The following is a 13,039-nucleotide window of genomic DNA, read 5'->3' as shown; positions in this document are numbered from 1 at the left end:
GGTAAAAAAGAATATTGGATTAAATTAATCTTCAGTGTAACTGACTGATTTCCAGAGAGGTACAAGCCAACTGCATTGATAATACGATTTTTTTTTTTGTAAGAAACCCTCTTTCATTCCAATAGAATGTTACCTTTATTGTAGTTCAAATGCTATTACATAATGGCATTAGGCTGTAAGGCTAACATATGGAGGAATTAAAAGGTGGTCGCCTCTCTTCTAGGATTAATCTGGTTCACAGCTTTACTGTTTGGTACCCCCCACCCCCACCTCGGTCCCACTCAGTTAATGGATAAGAGGGCTTGAATAATGTTGTAAATGCGTGGCAGAATATTTGAGCTTTATTCCTCTGGGCCTCTTGCTGTCTGGGGATTTTAAGGGCTGTCTTCAAACAGTAGATAACCACACAAGTTGATACTCTGTATTTTAAAAATGCTGTCAAGTCTGGGAAACTGAATGACTGTTCTGAAACCTGAAGAATAAATACAGGCTTGAACTTTGAACATTTTCAGTCTCTTGTGAATGATCACGTGTTAATGTAAGCTATGGATGTCTGAATCTGTGCTAAGTATCACTGCAGTGCATATATACAATTTGAAAATTATTAGCAATGTAAAGGTTTTTGTTGCATTGTAAGCCTGATTTATAATGTATGTTCTGTAATTTTCCTTTTGCTATATCTTAATTTTAGCATAGTGTATTCTGCTACAAGCATCAGGGAGGTTGACACAATAAAAAGCAAAGAGATGTAACTGCTAAGGTTTCTTTTCTCTAGCTCAGTTTACTTGAACCATTTATTTCCTTAATATTCTATTACAGATATACTTTTTAATTCTAGTGTTTGATTACTTAATTGCAGTTATGTCTGTCTGTCTTTTACCGAACATTGTATTTTTTTCCATCTATCTATAAAGCATCAAACAAAAGATTCTGGAAATGTGATGTGACAGAGTGGAAAATCTAGAATAAACAGTACTGTTGCTGCTTTACTCACGGCAATGATTGTATAGACTGACATTTTCTCTCCAATGTTGTAGGATGATAGTGCTAAAAGTCAGGTTTGAACTTAAACTGTAAATTTAGAAGGAATTCAGTTTAATGAACATAGTTGGTAGAAGAGGTTTGAGATGAAGAAGCTGTTTTTGCTATCTAATGTTTGTTTTAACCCTGTTTCAGAACACACTACTTTTGTGGAAGGCAGCAAGTTGATTCGAGAAGAGCAGGTTCCCCACAGGAAAGAAAATAAAAGCTCTTGGAGCAACTTATTAAGGTAAAGAGATTGCAGTGGATTTCTGGATGGGTAAGTATTGATCAGCAGGATATTTCTACTTCCTCTATTTACCTTCCTTTATAAAGGACTTACTAAAAAGCACAGAAAGCTACTTCTAGCCTTTCACAAAAACTCAGTGATGTCACACATCAGTGTGTACTCCAAGACATACCCAATTTATCATGTAATTATGTCTGTATTTTTCTTGTTGTGTATATCAAGATCAATTTAATTTACTGATTTTTAGTACAGGTGTCTTTTAGAGAGATCTTAGGTCCTTTAGAACCGATTATATACTGGTTTGGAATTACAGGTACAGAAATCGTATATCCAGGTTGCCTTTTATAATTTTTGTCAATTCTACCATGAATTTAAATTATAAACAACAGATTCCCCAAACTGAACAATTACTAAAAGCAAACAGAAACCCCCAGGCAAAGTAGCTGCTTGGAAGGAGCCTGAAGAAGCATCGTTTGCTGTTAAAAAGAAAAGAGAGAAAGTTGTTGAAAGCTGCAGTGGAACATGAGGTAGTAAGTCAGGACCTCAAATGAGCTGCCTCTGGTAGTGGCTGGAAATGAGAGATTGCTGTGCACCTTCCGCTGCTCAATAATGTAGCTGTTCTCGTGATGTGCAGCAGTTGCATATCTCTTTTGATTACTTCTGTGTTCCAGTTATATTTGGGCCACCTAAGGAGCTTTGGCAGTGTGGGGTTGGGGGAAAACCAGTTGAATGTCAAAGTTGTTAATATGCAAAATGAAGTTGCTTTTTTTTTTTTTTTTGCTAGGCACTTGGATATGCGCTTCAGCCTTTTATTGTATAAATTTATTGAAACTCTAACATTTCTAATAGGAATGAAATTTAATAGGAATTCACATTTTCTTTCTGCATGTCTAACTTTTGATCTTGCTTTGCAGTCTAGCAAAAGCAGTGTTACAGGATCATTGTGTGCATATGTGGGTGGGAAAGGGACTGAGAAATCAGGATCATGCAATACATACCATCAAAAACTATTTTCTATATATGTATTGCTAAACATAATGATGTGTAGCTGTTGGGTGGGAAACGTTGGTAATGGCAGTATTTTTTTGCTAGTATAGGATTAGAAAGTAAATGAATGAAAGGCATTCAAAGAAGAGCATTGAGAAACTTTGTTTTCTATTTACATGATGTCAGGAAGAAAACAAAAGCTGGAACTATTAATTCTGTAGTTATTTTTAAGAACTGTTATTGGAAAGTTATGTCTTACTCTGAAGTTGGGTGTGTTTTTTCTTGCTTTATGTTTTTCTTTAAACAGCAGATCGGGAATGGACACGAGTCCTCTGGGAGGATTAGAACTCTCTGAACATACTCCTGGTCTACTAGGGAATACCACCATGGCAGCAGGTCTTGCAAATGTAGGAAATACATTCGGAGGTCCACCAAGTTCTTTAGTTTCTAGACCTAATAAATTCCAAAACTCGCCTATAGAAGATGACGATGATGTAGTTTTTATTGAACCTATACAACCTCCGCAAAATTCTACATCACTGATAGCAGATCAGAGAAACACTGCATTTACATCATCAAAAAATGAAGAACTTCAAGGGAATGATTGCAAAATGCTTCCTCCTCCAAAAGACTTAAATTCGCAAAAGGGGAGTATAAGTGAAACTATTATTATTGATGATGAAGAAGACATTGAAACAAATCAAGGACAAGAGAAGAATGCTTCCAGTTTTAATGAACGAAGACTTCCAGAGTGTAAAAATAGAACCAACGATATGGAATTCTCAGCTTCCAGTTTTTCAAGAAGTAAGGTAAATTCAGGAATACGTAATAGTGGTATAACCACAGAACCAGACTCTGAAATTCAGATTGCTAATGTTACTACATTAGAAACAGGTGCTATGAGCTCTGTGAGTGATGGTCATTTAGAAAATGCTGAAGGGCGTGACATGAACTTAATGATTACACATGTTACATCACTGCAGAATGCCAACTTGGGAGATGTATCTAACGGACTGCAGTCAAGTAATTTTGGTGTTAATATGCAAACATACACCCCATCTTTGACTTCACAGACCAAGACTGGTGTAGGACCTTTCAATCCTGGTAGAATGAACGTGGCTGGAGATGTATTTCAAAATGGAGAATCTGTGACTCATCATAATCCTGGTAAGTTGCAATTCTGAACATTTCCTTAAAAGCTGAAAATAAATAACAGAATGTTAATAAAATATTTTTGGCAGTAGTGCTGCTTAGTTTTTTAGCTTAATTCATATGGAAGATCTTGGTTCCCTTCATCCCCATCACAACCTTATGTGTGACTCTGGAATAAAATATGCTCCATGACATAATGTGTTAGGTAGGTAAACTATCCCAGTTTAGCAGCTAGTGATACCTTCATATGTTTTGAGATGCAAGTATTTGTATCTAAAGCAAAGCTTTCTTTATGACTTAAGGATACCCCTTTAACTGACACAAAGGTTAATGTATCTATGTAACTTTTGTACCTTTTTGTGCAGTTCTGTGACTAGTATAATGCATCAAAGTTATTTAAGTATTGTTTTACTGATCTGTTGTCTTGCCATCTGAATGTAATTTGACATGCAGAAAATCTGAATTTGAAAGTCAGATCTTAAGTTGTAAGTAGCTAGCTGTTGTAATTCATTGCATACTGAGCAATTCTTGGTATTTACAATGCTTAACAAAACGGGGTCCTAGTTACTTGTGGACTCGCATATTCCTGCAGTAAGTTATATACACTTTGTAATTGCTATTTAGTTGCCTGTGATAATATGTATTTATATTATACAATATTAGTTTGATTTGGCTGGTTTTGTTCTATATCTCTGTGTAAATAGCAGTATATTGTCTCCTGATTTAGCAAGTAAACAGGTATTGCTAAAAGCCAAATGGAGCAGCCATGAATGGTCTTCTGGAATTGCTAGTCTACAGAATTTAAGCTTTTGCATAAGCAATTTAAAATCTTCCAAGTTCCAACATATACTGGTACACTGCTGCCCTGTGTTAGGCTAGAAGTGGGCCAAATTACCACTTTTGCTACAGGTTCAACTTCAGACTAGTTAGGGTCATTTTAAAAGGAAAATTTAAACCAATTATAATCTAGGTGCAGTAGACCCTTATTAATGCACGATTTTTTAACTTGCTTGTATGCTGATTAAAACACATGGATTTTTTTTTACCTGTTTTTCAACAAATATTTAAATAGCACAGTTCTTCAATTTGGTCATATATTACCAAATACTTTTGTAAAAGTATTAATACCTTTCATATTGTATTATGGAAATGGCAGTAAGAAGCTAAGCTTTAAGTAGGATGTTAGGTTGTGGGTTTTGTGTGTTAATCTTGAAACTGATTTCAAAATTTGACTTCTGAAGTTGAAAGCCTGGAAGTTTTTATAGTCTGGATGTCTCACTGAATAATTTAGAAATTCAGTTCCTAATCTGTTAAAACCAACATTTCCAATATTGCTGGTTGATCCCTTTTAGACATGGGGTATGATTATTGTGTTACCACAGATGGTCAAGTAGTCATGGATGACTGTTACCTTAAAGTAGTGCCTTTGTTTTTCTTGGGAAAAGCGCATCTTAAGAAAATGAGCATGTGCTTTCCTTTAAACTACTGAACTTTTATTTTTGGTGTGATTAACAGAGACACACCAGAAATTTGCCGGTATGAAGTCTTACAGGCAGGGACCATAGCAGTATTGAAATAGATGGAATCCAGAGAGACAGGAGTGGTGGCTGGGAGTCCTTTTAGGGCCTTGATGAAAAAGACTCACTCAGAAGGGAGGAAAAAAATAGGTTTACAAGTGGATATGAAAGATGTATTTCAGGGTGTACATATACAGGATTTTTTTATGGCTGTGGTCTTTGTATGTGAAAAATAGAGCAGTAGGTTCAAAAGGAAGCAGGAAGGGCTGCCACAGGTAAAAGGGAAGGAGAAAAATACCAAACGAGAGGAATTAGAAAAATGACAAAGAACATGAGAAGAAGAAACAAGAGGAGGAAAGAGGGGAGCCAGCTATAGTGGAAATGGCTTTTACACAAGAAAAAGCCTGAAACACGGTAGGTGTGGATCATTTACAGGTTTTTGTACTTGCAAAGATGTAAAGGAAAGGTTTGCAAGATATAAGTTTCAATTTTGTTGAACAGAAAGTTGCCTCCTTGTCTTCTAGAAGGTCTTGTCAGTAGAAGTTAACCCTGCCTATTAGAAACTTTGATAATATGACAGGAAGCATTTGATGTTAGATATGTTTAATGTATTCTACACAATTCCAGTCTAAGATTGCTAAGGATAGATTAATCTTTTCTGGATCAGTGGTGGTCCATCTGCAGTGGTGTTCCATCTGTTCTGATTTCCAGATTTCTAAAATATTTCCAATGGACGTGGAGATTCCTGCTTAGTTAATTTAAGCCTACTGATGATGAAAATGCTTTGATTTATATAATTTCAAGATCATGGATTGAGAAACACTGCTTATAGTTCAGAAATAGGATGTAAGAAGTTGGATAGCAAACTTTGTTTTCAGATACCACAACTTTCTTTAGGGATTTGCTAGTTGGCATTTGTTGAATGTCAGAACTTCGCGTAAGGACTTAATACACAGAGCAGTTTTGTAAATCTCAGAACTAGTCTGTTACGTAAAGACATTCTAGTTTGCATCTTGGACAAGATCTATTATTTGTGTTTGCTTCCTCTATAGAGGATTTGAAGCCTTGAAGATGCAAACATGTATTGTTTCCTGATACTTCTTTTTTTTTCCCCCTAGTGACAAAGAAATTAGGACATGTGACATCTACATGTTCTTAGAAAAGTAGTAGATCAAAATTGTTGGTAGTGATGCTCTGGCAAATACATTATATGTATTTGTGCCAGAAATAGTGTGGCCAGCAGGACTAGGGAAGCGATCGTCCCCCTGTACTCAGCACTGGTGATGCTGCACCTCAAATACTGTGTTCAGTTTTGGGCTCCTCACTACAAGAAAGACACTGAGGTGCTGGAGCGTGTCCAGAGAAAGGCAACGAGGCTGGTGAGGGGTCTGGAGAACAAGTCTTATGAGGAGCGGCTGAGGGAGCTGGGGTTGTTTAGCCTGGATAAGAGGAGGCTGAGGGGAGACCTTATCGCTCTCTACAACTACCTGAAAGGAGGTTGTAGCGAGGTGGGTGTCGGTCTCTTCTCCCAAGCAACAAGCGATAGGACAAGAGGAAATGGCCTCAAGTTGCGCCAGGGGAGGTTTAGATTGGATGTAAGGGAAAATTTCGTTACTGAAAGAGTGGTTAAACATTGGAACAGGCTGCCCAGGGAAGTGGTTGAGTCACCATCCCTGGAAGTATTTAAAAGACGTGTAGATGTGGTGCTTAGAGACGTGGTTTAGTGGTGGACTTGGCAGCGTTAGGTTTACAGTTGGACTTGATGATCTTAAGGGTCTTTTCTAACCTAAATGTTTCTGTGATTCTATATGTGGTTTGGAAGATTTCTTCTGGATCAGTGTTAGTCTATTCCCCTCATCTAAATGCCCCCACTGTATGGGAAGCAGTATGTGCATAACAGAATTAATAAACACATTAATTCAGAACCTAATGTCCCCACTAAGCATTGGAATACATTTGATAAAATGGTTTGGTTTGGAAGGGACCTTTAAAGATCATCTTGTCCAACCACCCTGCCATGGGCAGGGACATCTTCAACTAGATCAGATTGCTCAGAGCCCTGTCCAACCTGACCTTGAACACTTCCAGTGATGGGGCATCCACAGCTTCTCCAGGCAACCTGATCCAGTGTCTTGCCATCTTCATCGTACCAAAAAAAAAAAAAAAAATTATTCCTCATGTCCAATCTAAATCTACCCTCTTTCAATTTAAAACTGTTGGCCCTTGCCCTGCCGCTACAGGTCTTGGTAAAAAGTATCTCTCCGTCTTTCTTTATAAGCCCCTTTTTTATATGGAAAGGCTGCAATAAGGTCTCCCCAGAGCCTTCTCTTCTCCAGCTGAACAACCTTTCTCCAGACTGAACAACCCCAACTCTCTTTGCCTTTCTTCACAGGAGAGTTGTTCTAGCCTTCTGTCATTTTTCATGGCCCTCCTCTGGACCTGCTCTAACAGGCCCATGTCTGTCTTGTACTGGGGACCCCAGAGCTGGATGCAGTACTCCAGATGGGGTCTCACCAGAGCAGAGTAGAGGGGCAGAATCACCTCCCTTGACCTGCTAGCCATGCTTCTTTTAATGCAGCCCAGGATATGATTGGCTTTCTGGGCTGCTAGTGCAGATACTGCTGGCTCATGTCCAATTTTTCATCTACCAGTACGCCCAAGTCCTCTGCAAGGCTGCTCTCTATCCATTCATCCCCCAGTTCGTACTGGTATTGAGGATTGCCCTGACCCAGGTGAAAGACCTTGCGCTTGCCCTTGTTTGAGCTTCGAGGTTCATGTGGGCCCATTCCTCAAGCCTTTTAGGGTCCCTCTGGATGGCATCCCTTCCTTCTGGCTTAAGACCAAGCTGAGTGGTGTGGCTGATACCTGTAAACTTGCTGAGGATGCACTTAATCCCACTGTCTGTCGTTGATAAAGATATTAAATAGTATCAGTCTCAGTACGGACCCTTGAGGGACACAGCTTGTTACTGGTTTCCACTTGGATATTGAGCCATTAACTGTTATTCTTTGGATGCAACCATCCAGCCAATTCCTTATCCATCAAATCCATATGTCTTCAATTTAGCAGCAAGAATGTTGTGGGGGACCATATGAAAGGTCTTGGAGAAGTCCAGGTAGATGAACAGAAGTCCATGTAGATGAGTTTCAAGGGCTTTTGGACTGGAACTTAGGTTTTGTTTCTCTGAACGGAATCTAGGTTTTGTGCATCAAAACTGCTCCAAAAACAGAACCAACACCTAGTAAATTGAGGGTGCAGTTCAGAATTGACCTGATGTGAACCAGGTCATTAATGCAGATGTAGCTGAATATGTTTCAAGAGCTGCATATCTCTCTAAAACTTTATTACTATTGTCCTCCCCACCTCTGCCCCAAGTTGTGCTGATACAGTTTTTTCAGCTTTTTTTAAAAGACATCGTTTTACTGAGCCATTTTTGCAAGATGGCTCCACAAGTGAAATGTATTGGCGTAATGAGAGTAAGGAATAATTTTATATGCGTGCAAAAGAATGGGAACATCCTGAACAGCCATTATAGTAAGAAGAAGTTGAACGTGAAACTGTACAGTCTCATAAACTTGGCCATTAAAGAATTGCATATAGGAATCTGAAGTATGAAGATAGAAGGGCAGTGGGGCATGGAAACTCATCAGGAATCAACTAAGGAAGTGTGATATACCTTCTCAGTTCAAGGACATGAAAAACAGATTTTACAGATCCTTTGTAGAGAATATAAAGTGGAGGAGGTAACGGTTAAAAAGTGAGATGTGAAGAAAAGTCACAATATAAAAATTAACGTCTATGAAGGTGTGATGTGGAAGAAGTGAAAGCAAAAAAAAGGAAAGGCAAAAAGATCTTTAAATGTTCTTGTGGTATGTTTGTGGAAGGAGAAATGAAACAGTGTCAATTAAGGGAGGCTGTCTGAAGCTTTAAGATACTAAGGAAATATAGAAATAATCTTAATGAGGTACTAGGAAATCACGGTAAAAGTCTCAAACCCAAATGAGCCTAGCAAACTCAAGTTTTTGTGAGTGGCAGTTGAGTGCTACTGGAATTACAAACACATGTAACTTTACTGCGCATGCTACATATTCCTGATAGGAGCTACAGTGTGCTCCCACTTGAAACCTATGAGAAAAGAGGAGAATCTCAAAATATTTTGAGGTGATAAGGTGCTACCAGGATATAAATATATCTGAGGTAGTAGACATAGTAGTATAGAAAGGTTTGAAGAGGGCACTCAGGTGAATTTTAACTTTAAGCACTGTGGTAACATATCTTAGTTTGTCAGTATGGATACTCGTGCCTTCAAAGGTAAACTTCAGTCGTTTAGAGAGGAATGTGTTTTGTTCTGCTTTCTTTCCCTCTTCCCCTCACCTCTTTGTTCCAGCTCTTCTATTTACCCTCAAGCATTACAATGGGTAAATTTCCAACTTGTCTTACATGTCTGAGAAATAAGACATCCTTGACAGCTACAAAGTCACACCAGAAAATTATCTTCTACTTGCTAAGGAATGTATGTTGTTTGTTGCTGTAACAAGGGTTCTTAGAACTTTGTCCCTAAAATTAATTTTAAAACGCTGCAGCAGAATATGTTGTTAATAAAACCCTCTTGGGGAAAGAGAGTACTTTAGAAAATAGTATGAAGAAAGGGTGCCTTCTATTTAATGAATGATTGTGGACCAAGATAATGTCCCTTAAGAATAAGGTAGGGGCAGTTGCTGAAGTCTATAGGTTAAGGTTTTTGTTATCTGAGGTTATAGAATTCAAAATCATCTTTCTTGCATTTGGTTGTTAATACTAGCTGTAGTAACACTCCAGGAATACACTGAGTTACTGCAGTAAGACATTCAAAGTTTTAGTATTTTTATTTAGTTACAGTAAATGCTGTGTTTACTCTTTATTTAAAAGTAGTAGCACAAGTATTACCAAATACAGTAATATTTATGCAGGTGTTTACTATTCAGTAAGTAACAGTAAAGTACTGTTCTAGATGCTGGGAATAAAAAGCTTGAAAGGTAACTCCCAAGTGCTGTGACAGTATTTGGGATAGCTGACACATACTATTGAAAATGTGTGTAAATGATTTTTACAATGGAAAGAAGTTCCTATTCAGGTTTTAATTCATGCTGAACTAATGTATCATTCTTGGCATTCTTCAGAAGCTCAACATTCCTAAATTCTAGTGATAATTATTTAAAATGAAAGTTTAAATTCCAGAGAAAAGCCTAGAAATTACATTTTATTGGGGGATTTTTTTCCTCCCAGAATTGTATATTCTGCTCCAAACCAAGATACCAAGCATGTAATTTAACAGAAACACATGATCTTTCTAGATGTATTCCTGTTGGAGAAAAAGTTTTACTTAAGTTCTTGTATGCAAGTTACTCTGTAGCATGTTATGCTACAAAAGATTGGGCAAAGATGACTTTGTTCCATAGTAGTCTGGTGTCCAAAAATACAGATGGAAGACTAGTGGAGTCTGGAACACAGGGACGTGGATTTGTGTACTGCCAGAACTTAATGAAATATTATTTTCTAGGTTCATTGATTCCTACTGAGGAAGACTTGGAACTCTCATCACTTTGCCAGTTCGCACATTAAGTGGTATTCATTGCGTTGAAAAGGTTATTGAGAAAAACAGGAACTCTTACGGGAATCAATGACACAGATGCAGATCCCAGATGTGGAGCCACTGTGCTTCGGTCTAACTGCAGTATAGTTCTCTGGCTGCAGAGAACTTTCCTTGGAAACTAGTATGGGGAACCCCAGTGCTAGGGTTTATCACTGGGGCTGGACACATAAATTTTTACAGATGCTTGTTAAAGCTTTGTAACAGAACAACTAATGAAAATCTAAGATTTCACATTCTTATAAATTTGCAGAGTTTTATCTCAAACTTTAGTTTAGAAATTCCATGTTCTCTGTTGGTTTTTTTTTTTAATTGCAGTTGGTAATTGCAGCTTTGTTTGTCTGAAGATAAAATTGCCAGTTTGCAAACCCAGTGCAAGTAAATTGAGGTCTGCAAAACATGTCTCTAGATGTAGGATGGGACCATCCTGAGACTTGTTCATGTTCTGAAGCTTTGTAACAATGGAGAATAGTACCATCAACCAGCATTTTACTTTAAACCTGAATTTCTAAAATATCATCTTTGTTCTGTTAATTGTCAGTTCCAACAGAAAAAATATTTTATGATCATACATCTGTGAATATTATTATATATATATACGTGCATGTCTGTTCACTTATTTCTATGTTTGTTTGTTTTTGTCTTGAAGATTCTTGGATATCCCAGTCAGCTTCCTTCCCTAGGAATCAGAAGCAACCAGGTGTGGATTCCTTGTCACCTGTAGCATCGCTTCCTAAACAGATTTTTCAGCCTTCTGCCCAGCAGCAGCCTTCTAAACAGGTTAAAGTCACATGTGCAAACTGCAAAAAGCCTTTACAAAAGGGACAGACTGCATATCAGCGAAAAGGATCAGCCCACCTTTTTTGTTCTACTACCTGCCTCTCATCATTCTCACACAAACCCACTCCAAAGAAACTTTGTGTTATGTGCAGAAAGTAAGGGATTTTTTTATTTTGTTTCATATTAGCAGCTAAATCCATTAATACTTGAGATTCTCATGCATGTATTAGAATTGCCTCATTAATGATATAAAATCTGACTATACAAGTACTTTATATAGTGTCACTTTTAATGTTGTTTGGAAATGTTGAATTCACTGTGTCTGCTATAACAAAAAGTCTACTAGCTTTTGAATTCGGAGTATGGCAGATTGTTTCTATGAAAGCCAATACACCAAAAATTACTGTTGGTTTTTTTTTAAAGACAAGGTGTCCAAGTTATAATATATCCTGTGACAAGATACGTTCTTTATATCTGAAGTCCTTTATGAAAAAAAGTGGACCTTTTGTTGTATAGAAAGCATGCATTTTGATAGATGAAGGTATAAAATCAAGAGGCTTTAAAAGGAGGAGAAACTAACACTTGCAAGAAGCTGGAAAAAATTGGGGAGCTCTTCCACTGTTGGCAGTGTGGGGAGAGGAGAAGCCTTAGGCTTTCCCCATAGTTAGGGGCAACTATGGCAACTTTTGAAGCTGAAGATACCTTAAGTGGGCAGCATAGAGGGAGTGACAAGCATGCCTAGAAGTGGCTTATTCTAAATTATCGGTTAGGTTTGACTTGTAATTTTTCATTATTTCCCAAACTTAAAGTTGCCAGAGAAGTCTTCCATAATTGTACTATTGTAGTGTTAGGTGTACAAAATAGCTGTACTATCGTTTCCTTTCAGTGTACTGATTACTGAGATACTTGCACTTTTCATATTTTTTCACTAAAATCTCAATCCAGTACACCCTGCAGTGACACTGGTTAAATGATGAATTCTTGCTGAACTAAAGAAGGCTTGCAGTAAAGACTGCCTTCATTAATGAATGCTTTGGAGAGGGTGGTCTTTGCTCCATTGCAGATTTAAACTAGTGAAAAAGTTTTACTTCAGTATGCAGTGTGGTGGATTAATGGCTTATATTCAGATGTAAGCTACTGATCTGACTATCTCTTCCCCCCCCCCCTTCCTTGAGACTCAGTAAAAATAAACTATAGGAAGTATTGCTATCCTATGTATTCATACCTTGGTACACTGAAAACCTAGCAGATTTAAGATATTTTAGCTTTTTTTAAATACATGTAAAAACTCAAATTCTCTCAATCCTTGCCTCTACAGAGGTAGTTAAAAGAGCATTCTGTACTCTTTCTATTGGCTTGTACATGTTTATACACTATTTTTTTTTTAGAAGTAATCTGGTGACTACTATATTCAGCTAGCTGTATTATATATAAAGATGAAGATTAGTCTAATCTTCTTGTCTGACTGAAATCTTGAAAATTCATGGCTAAATCTGTGCTCTCTTGCAACTTTAGAGATACTTATCTGTGTATTGTAAGAGGTTACATGTAAAACTGCCCTAAATGAAAAGGCTTTATTTTTGAATGATGAGGAAAATACCTTATTTCTAGCTTTTGGGGTTACATAAAATAGTTTGTTTAGTGTATTTGATTTCTAGAGAACCTCTGTAAAGTCACCTTTGACAATTTTTGAGGTGATGTTGG

At 37.4% G+C, this 13,039-nt stretch overlaps 1 protein-coding gene across 1 annotated transcript in view; it reads left to right on the top strand.

Moving 5' to 3' along the window:
* Window positions 1-1,196: 1,196 nt before the first annotated feature.
* Window positions 1,197-13,039, top strand: part of ZMYM2 (zinc finger, MYM-type 2) — a 73,984-nt gene continuing 62,141 nt past the window's right edge. Inside the window, exons 1-3 of the mRNA XM_009327784.1 lie at window positions 1,197-1,270; window positions 2,565-3,424; window positions 11,205-11,490. Of these exons, the coding sequence (XP_009326059.1) occupies window positions 2,575-3,424; window positions 11,205-11,490 (1,136 nt within the window). The 5' untranslated portion in view covers window positions 1,197-1,270; window positions 2,565-2,574. The remainder of the gene's footprint in view (window positions 1,271-2,564; window positions 3,425-11,204; window positions 11,491-13,039) is intronic.

The sequence above is a fragment of the Pygoscelis adeliae genome, unplaced genomic scaffold, assembly GCF_000699105.1.
Source record: "Pygoscelis adeliae isolate BGI_AS28 unplaced genomic scaffold, ASM69910v1 Scaffold14, whole genome shotgun sequence".
Classification (NCBI taxonomy): domain Eukaryota; kingdom Metazoa; phylum Chordata; class Aves; order Sphenisciformes; family Spheniscidae; genus Pygoscelis; species Pygoscelis adeliae.
This window is presented reverse-complemented; position numbering and strand designations above follow the sequence as displayed.